Consider the following 17,500-nt stretch of genomic DNA (forward strand, 5'->3'; position numbering starts at 1 on the left):
GGCCAACTTTAGAATGTTGTGGTTTGTTGGCCATTGTCTGGACAACTTTAGAATGTTGGGATTTGTTGGGCATTGTCTGACCAACTTTAGAATGTTGTGGTTTGTTGGCCATTGCCTGGGCAACTTTAGAATGTTGGGGTTTGTTGGCCATTGTCTAGTAAACTTTAGAATGTTGGGGTTTGTTGGGCATCGTTTGGACAACTTTAGAATGTTGGGATTTGTTGGCCATTGTCTGGCCAACTTTAAAATGTTGGGGTTTGTTGGTCATTGTCTGGCCAACTTTAGAATGTCGGGATTTGTTGGGCATTGTCTGGCAAACTTTAGAATGTTGGGGTTTGTTGGCCATTGCCTGGGCAACTTTAGAATGTTGGGGTTTGTTGGCCATTGTCTAGTAAACTTTAGAATATTGGGGTTTGTTGGGCATTATCTGGGCAACTTTAGAATGTTGGGGTTTGTTGGCCATTATCTGGGCAACTTTAGAATGTTGGGGTTTGTTGGCCATTATCTGGGCAGTGTGCAAGCACCTTAGCCACATTAGTGCCTGCAGCTACAGCAGTAATCATGCCTCGGAACATCATCCTTGACCTTCCTGTTATAAACACCTTACGTAATCAGCAAACTGTAGTAAAACGGTCGTTACCTTTATTTATTTATGGCACAGCAAGTACACAGAGCATTACTAAGCTCATTGGTTCAATACTTCGGAAGCACAAATACTGATTGGCATGCATATTTTGCATTAACCTTAAGCTAAGTTAAAATATTGAATATTAAAATTGAAATAATAGACAGAAATACAGTGCAGACAGTGAATCTCTGTAAACAGTAAGGGGTGATTCTACCATGCTGTGATGCTGTCAGTATGCTTAGTGGTACAGTGGTAGAAGTTGGTCAGAACTATAGTTGATGAATAACGTCCATCGACGTTGGTGTTTTCCTGATCCAGGTAAGAGAGAACAGTGTTCAGGGTGAATGCTCCTGCATCATCTGTGAACTTGTTTGGCCTGTAGGCATGTGTGTGTGTGTGTGTGTGTGTGTCGCCTGCAGGCACGGACGCAGTACCCAGCGTGTGTGTGTGTGTGTGTGTGTGTGTGTCGCCTGCAGGCACGGACGCAGTACCCAGCGTGTGTGTGTGTGTGTGTGTGTGTGTGTGTGTGTGTGTGTGTCGCCTGCAGGCACGGACGCAGTACCCAGCATGTGTGTGTGTGTGTGTGTCGCCTGCAGGCATGGACGCAGTACCCAGCGTGTGTGTGTGTGTGTGTGTGTGTGTGTGTGTGTGTGTGTGTGTGTCGCCTGCAGGCATGGACGCAGTACCCAGCATGTGTGTGTGTGTGTGTGTGTGTTGTCCACAGGCATGGACGCAGTACCCAGCATGTGTGTGTGTGTGTGTGTGTGTGTGTGTGTGTGTGTGTGTGTGTGTGTTGTCCACAGGCACGGACGCAGTACCCAGCATGTGTGTGTGTGTGTGTGTGTGTGTGTGTGTGTGTGTGTTGTCCGCAGGCACGGACGCAGTACCCAGCATGTGTGTGTGTGTGTGTGTGTGTGTGTGTGTGTGTGTGTGTGTGTGTGTTGTCCACAGGCACGGACGCAGTACCCAGCATGTGTGTGTGTGTGTGTGTGTGTGTCGCCTGCAGGCACGGACGCAGTACCCAGCATGTGTGTGTGTGTTGTCCACAGGCACGGACGCAGTACCCAGCATGTGTGTGTGTGTGTGTGTGTGTGTGTGTGTGTGTGTGTGTGTGTGTGTGTTGTCCACAGGCACGGACGCAGTACCCAGCATGAAGACGGTTCCTAAGCTGCTGTACAGCCTGTACCGCATCACGCTGGTGGACGAGTACGAGTTCGATGCCATGGTGGCTGTGGACTCCATCATGGCCCACCTGCTGTGTGGCACGTTCCTGGCGCTCTCCGCTGTCCTGTGCGTCAACCTGATGATCGCACTCCTCTCCGACACGTTCCAAAGGTACCGGCCGACAGGGGGCACCCGATGGGTCAAAACACACTGCACTTTGTAAAGGAGCTGTATGTAGAGTTCCAGTTGTCTTGAATGTCTTGAATCTGTAATGACACTTTTCCATGGACTTGCATCATGTATTCAATACAGCGCCTCTTGAGGTCAAAAGTGATATTGCAAGCAAGTTCGATCCAAAGATAACTTTGCACTTTTGTGGATTTCTGGGCAACGCAGAGCATAAGTGTTAGGGCTGGCAGAATTTGAGCAATTCTATTGAAAGAAACGTATTTGAAAAGTATATTTGGAAATTGAATTCATAAGTTTGTAACTGAATCCCATAAACTTGAAACTGAATGGAATGTTTTGAAATGTCCTCTGATACATAACTGATCCTCACTGAAAACCCCACTCTCTGCTCTCTCCCACACTCTAGTGAGACGCAACACACACACACACACACACACACACACACACACACACACACACACACACACACTCTCTCTCTGTTCTCTCCCACACTCAGCTCTCGCAATTCAGTTTCAGATTGTGAACTTCAGTTTCAATCTAGTGAGACGCAACACACACACACACACACACACACACATGCGCTCAATTCAGTTTTAGATTGTGAAATTCTGTGTTTGCGTATCTGTGCTTGAGTACTGAGCTAAAATATACATTTAAATCATAGATTTAGATTATTATTATGTAGAACCAGAGGACACCATACATGTATAGTCTATGGGTCCCAATACTTATAATTGATTAGTGCCTGAATAGAAAGCTGTCTATTGGCCTGTCCTGACTATATGTATGTATTTGGGCTTTATATAGCTATTGATATTGTAATTACTATTATGTTGAAATGATTTCAACCATAGCCATATTCCAAATGCCATATAGCCATATTCCTTGTGTGCATGACGTGTGTGTGTGTGTGTGTGTGTGTGTGCACTGTTTGTCAGATAAGCCTCTAAGAACATGGAAGCCTACTGAGATAAGCTTTGTAGAACAGTACACGCCATGTACAGATGTCTACACTCACACCATGACTGCAGGAATCACTGATATTGTCCTCTGCTCGGAATGAATGAATGAATGTGCTTCAACTCCCCGTTGAGTCTAGTCAGTTCAGGAGTTCAGTCTAGTCAATTCAGGTGTTCAGTTCTTTCTACTCCATATTTTTTCTAGAACAATTTGTGTGAACATTTGAATAAAGCTATCCTCTCTGTAAATGCTGTACATTCAAATGCTGTGTGTATGCAAGTTCAGACATGCGTGTGTAATAATGTGTGTGTGTGTGTGTGTTTGTGTGTGTGTGTGTGTTACAGGGTGTATGATAATGTGTTAGCCATGCGTGTGTATTAATGTGTGTGTGTGTGTGTGTGTTGTTACAGGGTGTATGATAATGCGTTAGCCATGTGTGTGTATTAATGTGTGTGTGTGTGTGTGTTGTTACAGGGTGTATGATAATGTGTTAGCCATGTGTGTATATTAATGTGTGTATGTGTGTGTGTTGTTACAGGCAGTGTTGGGAGGGTTACTTTCAAAACGTATTCCGTTACAGAATACAGAATACATTCCCAAAAATGTAATTTGTAACGTATTCCGTTACGTTACTCAATCTGAGTAACGTATTCTGAATACTTAGATTACTTCCGCATTGAATTGCCTTTTATAAGTGTAGGAATGCGGCCATCAAATCCTGCTTAGGCCTACTAAACAGGCCTATTCTGGTGTGTTCGTCTGTTCCAAATGGCTGAAGTGTTAGGCCCACATAGCTACCTGATACAACTTTAAAATAGCAAGGTGACCACTAAAACTACAGCAGGCGACTAGGCTAATTAAAACAAACAAAATAAATAGGCTACTTTAAGGGCGTAGCCAGAAATTATAATTAAGATGTGCCGGTGGCATCAACCCAGTACAAGTGAGGGGCGTATATGACAGGTGGAACGCAAATGACCTGTAAATGTAAACACTATCTAGGCTACTGTATATCAGGGCTCTCAAAATGAACGTGATCGCGTAATGACAATCAAAAACCGCACGTTAATATGCTAGGCTTACTCGCAAGAATAATTATTCAGAGGCTGCACCATATGATTTTTTAAAACGTAAATGTAGATCTAATTAGAACAAATAATAATCCATAAATCTATTTTAAGTTAGAATAAAAAACTTAGAATGCAGTTCCTATTTTAGAGATTGGTTTTATTGTAGGCCTAGGTCTAAATCAACACGTGAACTAGGCTTTATTTATTGATTAGCAAACTGTGTAACCGATTGGCCGAAGTAGCTTGAGCTGTTAATACTTGGGAAAATATCCTTTGAACAGACATCAGGAACCACGATCAGTGAGGAACAGGAGTTACCTCCACTTACTTTAGGCTACTCCTAATTTGCTGTGCAAACAGTCATTTCAGGGTCTCCGATGACGCGTCCATAATGCGTGCTGACTGCGTTTTGATGCTAGTGCAAGACGGCGGGGCTTGGATTTAAACATGTAAACAATTTCATCATAGATTGCTTTCAGGAGCTTCTGGGAAATGGAGTTGCCTTCATTTATTTAGAGAGTGAATAAACTTATGAAACAGAGAAGTATCGTCATGTAATCCATTTATTTCAACAATGTAACTGTATTCTAAATACCAACTATTTAACTTGTAACTGTATCGGAATACAGTTACTCATAATTTGTATTCTGAATACGTAACGCCGGTACATATATTCCGTTACTCCCCAACACTGGTTACAGGGTGTATGATAATGTGTTAGCCATGCGTGTGTATTAATGTGTGTGTGTGTGTGTGTGTGTGTGTGTTGTTACAGGGTGTATGATAATGTGTTAGCCATGCGTGTGTATTAATGTGTGTGTGTGTGTTGTTACAGGGTGTATGATAATGCGTTAGCCATGCGTGTGTATTAATGTGTGTGTGTGTGTGCGTGTGTGTGTGTTGTTACAGGGTGTATGATAATGCGTTAGCCATGCGTGTGTATTAATGTGTGTGTGTGTTGTTACAGGGTGTATGATAATGCGTTAGCCAAGCGTGTGTATTAATGTGTGTGTGTGTGTGTGTGTGTTGTTACAGGGTGTATGATAATGCGTTAGCCAACGCCGTAATGCAACAAGCAGCCATAATTCTGCAGGTGGAGGAGTCCATGCCACGGCTTCGCCGTTTCTATGACAACCACTACATCCACGAACACTGCGCACCTTTAGGGGAGTACTATGATGATGATGTCACCACCGACCGCTACCAGTACGCCGAGATGAAAAAGATTACCTCACAAATAAAAGTGAGCAACGGTCTCTTTTGGATTTAAGCGTCTCATAATATGAACGCCCACAAAGCGTTCTTTTTTTTTAAGAATGTCTTCAGGATATATTTACTGTGAATAGCACTACATAAATAAACTAGATGGGTATTCCGAGATCACCAACTTCTGCTAAGGTCAAATGTCATATCTCACAACATTAATGAAAGAGATGTAACATTAATGAAAGCCCCAAGGGAAATTCTGATTTCCAAACTGTCAGGTGTTTTTACAGAGATTACAGCTGTGTTTCGTTATGACAGGATACTCTAGATGAGTTTCTGGAGATCCAGAAAGATGCGGATTCCTGTCATTTAACTTATGTTTCATATAACAGGATACTCAAGATGAGTTTCTAGAGATCCAGAAAGATTCGGATCACTGTGATATAACTTGTGTTTCGTTATGACAGGATACTCTAGATGAGTTTCTGGAGATCCAGAAAGATGCGGATTCCTGCGGACCTGAGCGACCTGATGATGATGATGATGATGATGATGATGACATGGGATCAGGGTGGGTGCTCATCTGATGATGATGATGATGATGATGATGATGGCATGGGATCAGGGTGGGTGCTCATCTGATGATGATGATGATGATGATGGCATGGGATCAGGGTGGGTGCTCATCTGATGATGATGATGATGATGATGATGATGGCATGGGATCAGGGTGGGTGCTCATCTGATGATGATGATGATGATGATGATGACATGGGATCAGGGTGGGTGCTCATCTGATGATGATGCTGATGATGATGATGATGATGATGATGATGACATGGGATCAGGGTGGGTGCTCATCTGATGATGATGATGATGATGATGACATGGGATCAGGGTGGGTGCTCATCTGATGATGATGCTGATGATGATGATGATGATGATGACATGGGATCAGGGTGGGTGCTCATCTGATGATGATGATGATGATGATGATGATGATGATGATGATGATGGCATGGGATCAGGGTGGGTGAGCGACCTGATGATGATGATGATGATGATGATGATGATGATGATGGCATGGGATCAGGGTGGGTGCTCATCTGATGATGATGATGATGATGATGATGATGATGACATGGGATCAGGGTGGGTGCTCATCTGATGATGATGATGATGATGATGATGATGGCATGGGATCAGGGTGGGTGCTCATCTGATGATGATGATGATGATGATGATGATGACAGGTGTGTGTGTGTGTGTGTGTGGGTGCTCATCTGGGACATGGGATCAGGGTGGGTGAGCGACCTGATGATGTTGATGATGATGATGACATGGGATCAGGGTGGGTGCACATCTGATGATGATGATGATGATGATGATGATGATGGCATGGGATCAGGGTGGGTGCTCATCTGATGATGATGATGATGATGATGATGATGGCATGGGATCAGGGTGGGTGCTCATCTGATGATGATGATGATGATGATGATGATGACAGGTGTGTGTGTGTGTGTGTGTGTGGGTGCTCATCTGGGACATGGGATCAGGGTGGGTGAGCGACCTGATGATGTTGATGATGATGACATGGGATCAGGGTGGGTGCTCATCTGATGATGATGATGATGATGATGATGATGATGATGATGGCATGGGATCAGGGTGGGTGCTCATCTGATGATGATGATGATGATGATGATGACATGGGATCAGGGTGGGTGCTCATCTGATGATGATGATGATGATGATGATGATGATGGCATGGGATCAGGGTGGGTGAGCGACCTGATGATGATGATGATGATGATGATGATGATGGGGTGGGTGCTCATCTGATGATGATGATGATGATGATGATGATGACAGGTGTGTGTGTGTGTGTGTGTGTGTGTGTGTGTGTGTATGTGTGTGTGTATGTGTGTGTGTGCTCATCTGATCGTTACTTAATCGTGTGACTTTGTGTTTCCATCCACAGTAATTATATCTACACTGGCTGTCTCTAATGGCCTTCTAGAATAACTACAGTACGCAGGCTGTAACCACATCTGGATGTGAAATATTCAGCTCTGTAGACTTTATCAAGATCATTAGCTGATGACTGTGTGGAAAAAAGCAAACCTTTTTAACTACTGCTGTGGATAGGCTAACACCCTTTGTACTGTAAATGTGCATAGGCACCGACATGAGGGTGGCAACCCTTTCTGCCACTTGCCCACACATATGGCCGCTAACGTACACTTGCCCACACATATGGGCGCTAACATGAGGGTGGCAACCCTTTCTGCCACTTGCCCACGCATATGGGTGCTAACGTACACTTTCCCACGCATACGAGCGCTAACATTTTCAGCTGACAAGCATTTGAAAAACAACAGACTTTCGGTGAAAGGGTTTGGTGTGTATGATTGTATAGAAAAGAATGGCATGGAAGTAATAGGCCCACTCATGCAGGCACCTGTATCCTTCCACCGAGAGTGATGTGATGTGACATATTGTGATGTGTGTTGTGTTGCACGACGCGTAAACCTGTATCCTTCCACCGAGAGTGATGTGATGTGTGTTGTGTTGCACAACGCGTAAACCTGTATCCTTCCACGGAGAGTGATGTGATGTGTGTTGTGTTGCATGACGCATAAACCTGTATCCTTCCACGGAGAGTGATGTGATGTGTGTTGTGTTTCTCAGGTTGAGGCGGCCATCATGGGTAGTTAGGGAGGGCAGCCTACGCAACCTGCGTCTGACCCAGCGACAGCAGAGCATCGAGATGAGCGCACTCCGAGCAGACGTCAAGGAGATGCAGTCCCTCCTCCTTCAGCTAGTCCAGTCTCAAACTGCCCCTAAACCCTGTAGGTCAACCACCACACACACACACACCAGCCCCTGTAGGTCAACCACACACACACACACATTTGGGTCCTTTTTCTTTGGGAAAACACGGTTTAGACTGTGAAAATGATCTCCTGTGTATTTTAGCAGGTGGGGACATTGGAATAAAGCCGATGTTTGGTCACAGCGAGGACACAGAGGTGGAAGCGCCGGTACTGCCAGAGTGCAGGTAGGCTACAGTTCTCTATCCCCTTTTATTCATGTGACACCCACCACATAAGGGTTTTTAATGGTCTGATCCCGTCTGAGCCCGTGTGAGTGGTGTAGGCCTGCTGACTAAGATGTGCTTCATCTTTTGACTGATCGCAGATTACCAGAACATCCGCCAGAAGGGCAACAGGAAGTGACGCCAGAGAGCTCGCGGAGAGAAGCCGAGAGTAGTCCTCGAGCCGTGTACAAGGAGCAGGCCTTCTAAAAACCTTATACACACGTGCACACACACTGGAGCTCAAATACACAAAACAATGACTGCACGCAAAAAGCTGTGTAAATTATGCTGTGTTTTGTTATATGCAATGTTATATCAGTGTTACACTGTGAGAAAGGCTACACTGTTTACTTAATAAAAGATGAAGAGTATGCACTTGCTTTATTTATTTGTATCCGTAAACTTTTGATTAAGTCTGAGCCACGAAAAGCCTGTTCCGTGATCTAGAGATCACGTTTTTCATTAGTCAGCGAAAAAAAGTTTGGGCAAGCAACCGGCTGATTTCCGTTTCCTTCGCTTACGCTGACCAGTGAAGTGAAGATGGCGGCGGCCGAATCGGATCGCGAAGTACCGTCCGCTCTCTGTAGCGAATTTCTGAATTTTTCTGCCAAGGACACGGCAGCGGTAAGCGACAGTTTTTACAAACAAGACAATATGTTTTGATCCATACTATCTCGAAAACAATTTAGTTCGGTCCCCACCCAAGACTGTGAAATTAATTTTCCCTTTCTCACGGCTTGTTTTTCTCAACTACCCTGAGCTGTCGCTGCGACCTAAGTTAGCCAGTTAGCTTGTTAGCTTAGCCAGCTGTCGGTCTTTGGTATTTGGTAATAGTTCCCTGCTGTTTGCATAGGTTTATTCTAACTGTAAAATTATTTAGAGAGTAAGGCAATGAATTCTCTAACTGAAGAAGACATTCTGTCCTTCAGTTGTATGAACTAAATCGACAAAGGGGATGTTGGTAGAGCTATCAAGCTAACATTAGCTAAACAACAACGCTCACCGTTGTAGCAGAGGTAGCAGCTAACGTTAACGTTCCTAGCTGTCTTTCCTGAAAATGCCAACTCGCCTGCTTAAACCAGTTTGCAATTGAGTACTTTAGATGGATTTTGCCAAGAAAATAAACTAACTGCAAACCAATGACAATGGTTGACAAGTATGACAAGTCTGCTATAATGCAATGTTAACGTTATTGGGTCTTGTCTTCCGGGTATAGTTCTATTTTTGTTAGCCACCTTTCGAAGGATTGTTGACGTTTATTTAGTTTAGTTTAAAGTCTAGCGTTGTATCGATATTTGTTAGGTGTTTTTTACGTTATAATTCAATGTTCGTGTTTAAAATAAGCAGATCACCAGTTTGGTTGTGTGCAAGCTAGCTCTAGTTCGTTAACGTTAGATAACTATGAAGATAACGTTAACGTTATCGCTACAGTCAACGTTAATGTCAAATGTGTCCGCAAGCCAATAGCTTCTAGCTGGTTAGCATTATATACTGTTTCCAGTTTCTGTTAGTATTGTAATAACTGTAAATCATTGTCGGCAACTTGGTGCATATTTTACCTCAGGTATGTTTGGGCAGCTAGCCATTTAACCGCTCCTTTTCCTGAAGTGATATGTCGTCTGCGTACACGGAAAGTTAATTTTAATGTCACTGGCTTGTCCGAGCTGGATTGACATGCTTGTGAACAGAAATGAACAATGTAATGGTAGTCCTAGCTATAGCATGTAGGGCTACGTTGAGCGGTAACGGCATTGTGCGGTAAAGTATGTCGACAGCAGTGCTCAGGAACTGAGGTAGAACTATCGTTCAGCTGCTTGTCCAGGGGAAAAAATCGCCAGGGGTACAGCAGACATGTCCATCTGTTGGTCACGAGCATAATGCCGTTTCACATGTGTTTAACGTTAACGTACATCGAAGCACATCTTCAGAAATCCTGTCATTGTTGAACCTGTCTGGGACGCGATTAAAAGATATGCGTGCACCAGGCTGCGTCGCTGACATATAACGTTACCCAATAGCCTAATGTAACAGTTGGTCGCACCTGATGTGCTTGGCCCCGGCTTGAAAATCCAGGTCAGTGGGTCGGCGAGTCGGGAGAGGAGCCGGCTAGCTTCTGTTTGCAGTTCTCATGTAAGTGTGCTAGTATGGGATTCACGCAAGCCCCTTATGCAACATATGGATTGTGACACAGCAGCATTTATTTTCTCAATATTTACTCATTTCGGTTTTAATAGAATGAAAGATATTTAGAAAAGTGTCTGTGAAAATACATAATGGTTGTTTTCCTAATGTTGCTTTTGGCTTCATGTTGAATGTAAGCATTTACATGGGTTATTTGTTGTTGCTAGGCTTTATGTTATATGTAAGTACTCATTTAGGTTATTTATGGTTATGATGAGACATGGTGGGAGGGAGGGGAGGGCTGTGCCCAATGGCGGAGAATGGGGGCTACTTGGCCCAGCCAGAACCTGCCACAGTGCTGCTGTTGGGCCATGAGGGCTATGATGTGTCCTGTTGGGCTATGATGTGTCCTGTACGGCTATGATGTGTCCACTGTGCTGCTGTAGGGCAATGATGTGTCCTGTTGGGCTATGATGTGTCCTGTAGGGCTATGAGGGCTATGATGTGTCCTGTTGGGCTATGATGTGTCCTGTAAGGCTATGATGTGTCCTGTAGGGCTATGAGGGCTATGATGTGTCCTGTAGGGCTATGATGTGTCCTGTAGGGCTATGAGGGCTATGATGCGTCCTGTTGGGCTATGATGTATCCTGTAGGGCTATGATGTGTCCTGTAGGGCTATGATGTGTCCACTGTGCTGCTGTAGGGCTATGATGTGTCCTGTTGGGCTATGATGTGTCCTGTAGGGCTATGAGGGCTATGATGTGTCCTGTAGGGCTATGAGGGCTATGATGTGTCCTGTAGGGCTATGATGTGTCCTGTAGGGCTATGAGGGCTATGATGTGTCCTGTAGGGCTATGATGTGTCCTGTAGGGCTATGAGGGTCGAAAGATCTACCGTGCCCGCCGAGCTGTTGCTGACCTGCGCCTTGCCAACTGCAAACTAACGTTAACGGTGAAGATCTGCATTCTCACGGAGCAACAAAGTCGCTGTTAAGTCCACCGAATTGCGGATCTACACTATCGCTCAGTACTTTGGACTGTGCTTCCATCATCTCCAGACTGCAGTCTAGCAGGCCTAGCTTCTAACGTTAACGTTATCTCCAGACTGCCAGTGAATTCACCGGGTTGGTCAGTTGCTAAAGAACTTTGGCATTGCATCGGTTGTAAAGACAAAGCTCTGTGCGCAGTTTTCACGGATCATCTTTGCCCTTGGACATTTTCAGCTGGTTTGGAAATTGGACTAATTTTAACATCACTTTTTCCCCTTTTAAAATATATATATATTTTTTTTTTATTTGTTTATTTGTTTAGTTGTCTGTCTTGTATGTATTGGTGTCACGGGTACGCTGGCGACTACGCCGCTCCGTCCGGCATTTTTTGTATTTGTTATTTTTTAAATGTATTTGTCTTGTCTTGATGTCATGGGTATGCTGGCGACTACGCCTCTCCATCCGGCATCTTTTGTCTTGTTGTTATGTGTCTTGTTTGTGGAGCGCTTTGGATTGCACTATGTGCATGTTAAATGCGCTTTATAAATAAATCTGACTTGACTTGAGGGCTATGATGTGTCCTGTAGGGCTATGATGGCTATGATGTGTCCTGTAGGGCTATGAGGGCTATGAGGGCTATGATGTGTCCTGTAGGGCTATGATGGCTATGATGTGTCCTGTAGGGCTATGATGTGTCCTGCAGGGCTATGATGTGTCCACTGTGTTGCTGTAGGGCTATGATGTGTCCACTGTAGGGCTATGATGTGTCCTGTAGGGCTATGAGGGCTATGATGTGTCCTGTAGGGCTATGATGGCTATGATGTGTCCTGTAGGGCTATGATGTGTCCTGCAGGGCTATGATGTGTCCACTGTGTTGCTGTAGGGCTATGATGTGTCCACTGTAGGGCTATGATGTGTCCACTGTAGGGCTATGATGTGTCCTGTAGGGCTATGAGGGCTATGATGTGTCCACTGTGCTGCTGTAGGGCTATGATGTGTCCACTGTGCTGCTGTAGGGCTATGATGTTTTCACTGGCGGAGAAGAGAAATGGGGGCTATCTGGCACAGCCAGGACCACAGTGCTGCTGCAGGGCTATGATCATGTTCAGTCACCTGAGCCCCGACTGGTATGCTGCCAGGAATGTGAAGAATAGGTGACATATCCTGCCGTGTTATCTCTCGCGAGGATCTGGAGCCATGCTTCCCTTGCGTGGGCCTGTCGCCGTAGAGGCTTTAGCCGTTTGATGAAGTTAAAACAGAAATGAACGTGTTCATTGTTTAATTTAAAAAAATACATTTATTATTTTGTGTGTGTGTAAGACAGACAGAAGGAAAAGACTGCATGCTACCTCTACAGGGCCAATGACATCAGTCCTTTCATCACACTCAAGTGTGTGTATGTGTGTGTGTGTGTGTGTACACACATCAAAGAGAAGGGAAAGTCGCAAGCAACAGTTCTCACTGTGGTCCTCTCCCCTGCCCTGATCTTGAGAGTAGAGGACTATTCTAACTTCACCTGTACGGACTGAACTAACAGACACAGACCCTAAGCCCAATCCATTCAATTTTAGACAGGGTGTGTGCTGTGCAGCATACTGTAGGTTTTGCAGTGGCATGCAGGGTGTGCGCTGTGCAGCAGAGGTTTTGCAGTGGCATGCATGCATCCAGGGTAGTGTTGCACAGGTGATGTTGTTTGGAGGTGTAAATAGGAAGTGCATGTGTTGCACAGGTGATGTTTGGAGGTGTAAATAGTGCATGTGTTGCACAGGTGATGTTGTTTGGAGGTGTAAATAGGAAGTGCATGTGTTGCACAGTGATGTTTGGAGGTGTAAATAGTGCATGTGTTGCACAGGTGATGTTGTTTGGAGGTGTAAATAGGAAGTGAATTGTTGGGCTAATCGGTTCTGACCTGGCGGTGGCACACTTTCTGAACACAAAGAAGGCGGCACAGGGCACAGGGCACAGGGCAGGCGGGTCACCCTTCCCTCCCCAATCCTCTTTAGCAGGATCCCAGCAGCACCCAGTCATCCCCGGCCCAGCCCAGCCCGGCGGGGGAGAATTGAGGACACGCAGGCCAAGCCTAGCGTGGTATAACAACACAGCTCAGCTCAGCTCAGCCTAGCGTGGTATAACAACACAGCTCAGCTCACCCTAGCGTGGTATAACAACACAGCTCAGCTCAGCTCACCCTAGCGTGGTATAACAACACAGCTCAGCTCAGCTCACCCTAGCGTGGTATAACAACACAGCTCAGCTCAGCTCAGCCTAGCGTGGTATAACACAGCTCAGCTCACCCTAGCGTGGTATAACAACACAGCTCAGCTCAGCCTAGCGTGGTATAACAACACAGCTCAGCTCAGCTCACCCTAGCGTGGTATAACAACACAGCTCAGCTCAGCTCACCCTAGCGTGGTATAACAACACAGCTCAGCTTAGCTCACCCTAGCGTGGTATAACAACACAGCTCAGCTCAGCCTAGCGTGGTATAACAACACAGCTCAGCTCACCCTAGCGTGGTATAACAACACAACACAACACAGCTCAGCTCACCCTAGCGTGGTATAACAACACAACACAGCTCAGCCTAGCGTGGTATAACAACACAACACAGCTCAGCTCAGCCTAGCGTGGTATAACAACACAGCTCAGCTCACCCTAGCGTGGTATAACAACACAGCTCAGCTCAACCTAGCGTGGTATAACAACACAGCTCAGCCTAGCGTGGTATAACAGCTCAGCTCAGCCTAGCGTGGTATAACAACACAGCTCAGCTCACCCTAGCGTGGTATAACAACACAGCTCAGCTCACCCTAGCGTGGTATAACAACACAGCTCAGCTCAACCTAGCGTGGTATAACAACACAGCTCAGCTCAGCTCAGCCTAGCGTGGTATAACAACACAGCTCAGCTCAGCCTAGTGTGGTATAACAACACAGCTCAGCTCAGCCTAGTGTGGTATAACAACACAGCTCAGCCTAGCGTGGTATAACAACACAGCTCAGCCTAGCGTGGTATAACAACACAGCTCAGCCTAGCGTGGTATAACAACACAGCTCAGCCTAGCGTGGTATAACAACACAGCTCAGCTCAGCCTAGCGTGGTATAACACAGCTCAGCCTAGCGTGGTATAACAACACAGCTCAGCTCAGCCTAGCGTGGTATAACAACACAGCTCAGCCTAGCGTGGTATAACAACACAGCTCAGCTCAGCCTAGTGTGGTATAACAACACAGCTCAGCCTAGCGTGGTATAACAACACAGCTCAGCCTAGCGTGGTATAACAACACAGCTCAGCCTAGCGTGGTATAACAACACAGCTCAGCTCAGCCTAGCGTGGTATAACACAGCTCAGCCTAGCGTGGTATAACAACACAGCTCAGCTCAGCCTAGCGTGGTATAACAACACAGCTCAGCTCAGCCTAGCGTGGTATAACAACACAGCTCAGCTCAGCCTAGCGTGGTATAACAACACAGCTCAGCTCAGCCTAGCGTGGTATAACAACACAGCTCAGCTCAGCCTAGCGTGGTATAACAACACAGCTCAGCTCAGCCTAGCGTGGTATAACAGCTCAGCTCAGCCTAGCGTGGTATAACAACACAGCTCAGCTCAGCCTAGCGTGGTATAACAACACAGCTCAGCTCAGCCTAGCGTGGTATAACAACACAGCTCAGCCTAGCGTGGTATAACAACACAGCTCAGCTCAGCCTAGTGTGGTATAACAACACAGCTCAGCCTAGCGTGGTATAACAACACAGCTCAGCTCAGCCTAGCGTGGTATAACAACACAGCTCAGCTCAGCCTAGCGTGGTATAACAACACAGCTCAGCTCAGCCTAGCGTGGTATAACAACACAGCTCAGCCTAGCGTGGTATAACAACACAGCTCAGCTCAGCCTAGCGTGGTATAACAACACAGCTCAGCCTAGCGTGGTATAACAACTAGTGTTGTCACGATACCAAAATTAGGACTTCGATACGATACCTGCCATAAATATCACGATGCTCGATACTGAAACGATACTACGGCGAAATCCTAAGATATCTGGACAAGAAAGGACTCATACCTCCTCCAAGTGTATTGAGTCATTTGTGTTGAATTCGGTGCAGTTTTGTAGTGTGCAGGTCAATTCTGGGTTCTAAACTTCTAAACTTCCTACATAATTATTATTTTTTATAGTCAGTAAAATAGTAGGCCTACTTTGTGTGATTAAGTCCTTGTTATAGTTCATTTGTTGTGTTGTGTTTTGGCAATAAAGTATCTTTAAATAGCCAAACTAGGCTAGATCAAGGTCAGTGTTGAAATTACTTCATGCAAATCACTGAATGCTATGCAGAGGGGCCTAATCTTTAGGCCATCTGATGTACAGTATAGGCTACCCTAGGCCTTCCTGTGTTAATGGGATTTCTTTGACAGTTGCAAAGGGGAAAATGTGAGGATAGTCTTCTTTGCGCCCAGTGTACAAGTACGACGTTCCAAACACTCAGGTCTTCGTCAGATAGGCTTACACCATTACCGGTTGCAAAATATATGTGTGCATTACTTTACGTCTATTTCTTTGATAACATGATTTGCTACCACGTAACAATAAGCCGCTATTATTATTAGGACTCAACACGCTTTGATGGTAATATGCTGTGGGCTTTAATTAGGGCATTTCGGGTAGCCTATCCTACATCTGGGCAATAATTATTGTACAAATTGCAGTCTACATGCCATGACAAATATTACCAGTAGTACTGACCGAACATGAAATAGATTGTTTGGTAGGGTTGGTATTCTGGCGTGAACATTGCGCTTTCATCACGTTAGCACCCTATGATTACAGCTCGTTATGTCTCGTCAAAATGATTACAGCTCGTTATGTCTCGTCAACATTCATTGATGAAGGAAGGTTCGCTTTATCCCAAAGAACCATACTCGTTTCACTTTCACAAAACAGAAGAGAAGAACTTGCCACTAACCATGTAGTTGTGTTTTCTATAGCATATTCGTTAACCTGTCGTTCTTTGAACTCTTTAAAAATGTTGGGATATGTCTGCGAGGTGTTTAGCCAAGTTCCATGCGTAGCCTACTGCTTTTAAATGACTTTAAAACATATTTTACAAACGGGCCTCTGTGTACCTGATGGCTTGCCTTCACTATTCGCGATGTATCCGAAATAGTTCCAGATTTCACATCACCTTTTGCTTTATCCACAAGGCCGAGGACTGACTGCAAAGAACTATGTTGATGTTGCTGCGCGCTCACTCACTCAGAGCTGCCTGCTTGACACGCCCACTTGCCTAGATGCGTGCAAGGAGCAGTGAGAGCAGCAGTTCACACAGACCGTTATTATTTTAATAAGGTATCGATTCTAAAAACGTCGGAAATCGTATCGTTTTTTGCGTGAAGGCATCGTGATACCTTTTTAGTATCGATACACCGTGCAACACTAATAACAACACAGCTCAGCCTAGCGTGGTATAACAACACAGCTCAGCCTAGCGTGGTATAACAACACAGCGCACCACAGCTCTGGGGGTGTTTGTTGTGGGGGTGTTGGCTAGGTCCTAATATGTGAGCTGGTGGTGTTTGTTATGGGGGTGTTTGTTATGGGGGTGTTTGTTGTGCTGGTGTTTGTTGTGCTGGTGTTTGTTGTGGGGGTGTTGGCTAGGGGTCCTAATATGTGTAGCCCTCGCTGGCCAGGGTCTCGTGATGAACTCTGCATGTGCTCTTCGCCTGCCAGCCCTAACGTCATTAAGGCCATCATAAGCACTAGTGTTGCACGGTGTACCGATACTAGAAAGGTATCATGATGCCTTCATGCAAAAAACAATATGATTTCCGACGTTTTTAGAATCGATACTTTATTAAAATAATAACGTTCTGTGTCTGTGTGGACTAATTAAAGCCCACAGCATAGCCTATAATACCACCGAAGCGTGTTGAGTCCTAATAATAATAGCGGCTTATGTTACATGGTAGCAAATCATGTTAACTATGAATGCACACAGATATATTGCAATAAGTAATCGTGTAGGCCTATCTGACGAAGACCTGTGTGGTTGAAACCTTTTACCTGGGAGCAAAG

At 45.2% G+C, this 17,500-nt stretch overlaps 2 protein-coding genes across 4 annotated transcripts in view; both read left to right on the plus strand.

The window, feature by feature from the left end:
* Nucleotides 1-8,527, plus strand: part of LOC143124721 (uncharacterized) — a 30,163-nt gene extending 21,636 nt beyond the window's left edge. The window contains exons 14-19 of the mRNA XM_076286431.1: nt 1,759-1,963; nt 5,047-5,254; nt 5,685-5,788; nt 7,912-8,072; nt 8,203-8,281; nt 8,422-8,527. Of these exons, the coding sequence (XP_076142546.1) occupies nt 1,759-1,963; nt 5,047-5,254; nt 5,685-5,788; nt 7,912-8,072; nt 8,203-8,281; nt 8,422-8,527 (863 nt within the window). The remainder of the gene's footprint in view (nt 1-1,758; nt 1,964-5,046; nt 5,255-5,684; nt 5,789-7,911; nt 8,073-8,202; nt 8,282-8,421) is intronic.
* A 333-nt stretch (nt 8,528-8,860) lies between these two features.
* The window catches only part of ubr2 (ubiquitin protein ligase E3 component n-recognin 2), a 97,929-nt gene continuing 89,289 nt past the window's right edge, over nt 8,861-17,500 (plus strand). For all 3 annotated transcript variants that reach the window (XM_076286383.1, XM_076286385.1, XM_076286384.1), the window contains exon 1: nt 8,861-8,944. In XM_076286383.1, coding sequence (XP_076142498.1) covers nt 8,861-8,944 — 84 coding nt within the window. The remainder of the gene's footprint in view (nt 8,945-17,500) is intronic.

This window comes from Alosa pseudoharengus, unplaced genomic scaffold (assembly GCF_046254945.1).
Source record: "Alosa pseudoharengus isolate Yale_2024_CS ecotype anadromous, Long Island Sound unplaced genomic scaffold, YU_APseudo_1.1 YU_APseudo_1.1_scf_15, whole genome shotgun sequence".
Classification (NCBI taxonomy): domain Eukaryota; kingdom Metazoa; phylum Chordata; class Actinopteri; order Clupeiformes; family Clupeidae; genus Alosa; species Alosa pseudoharengus.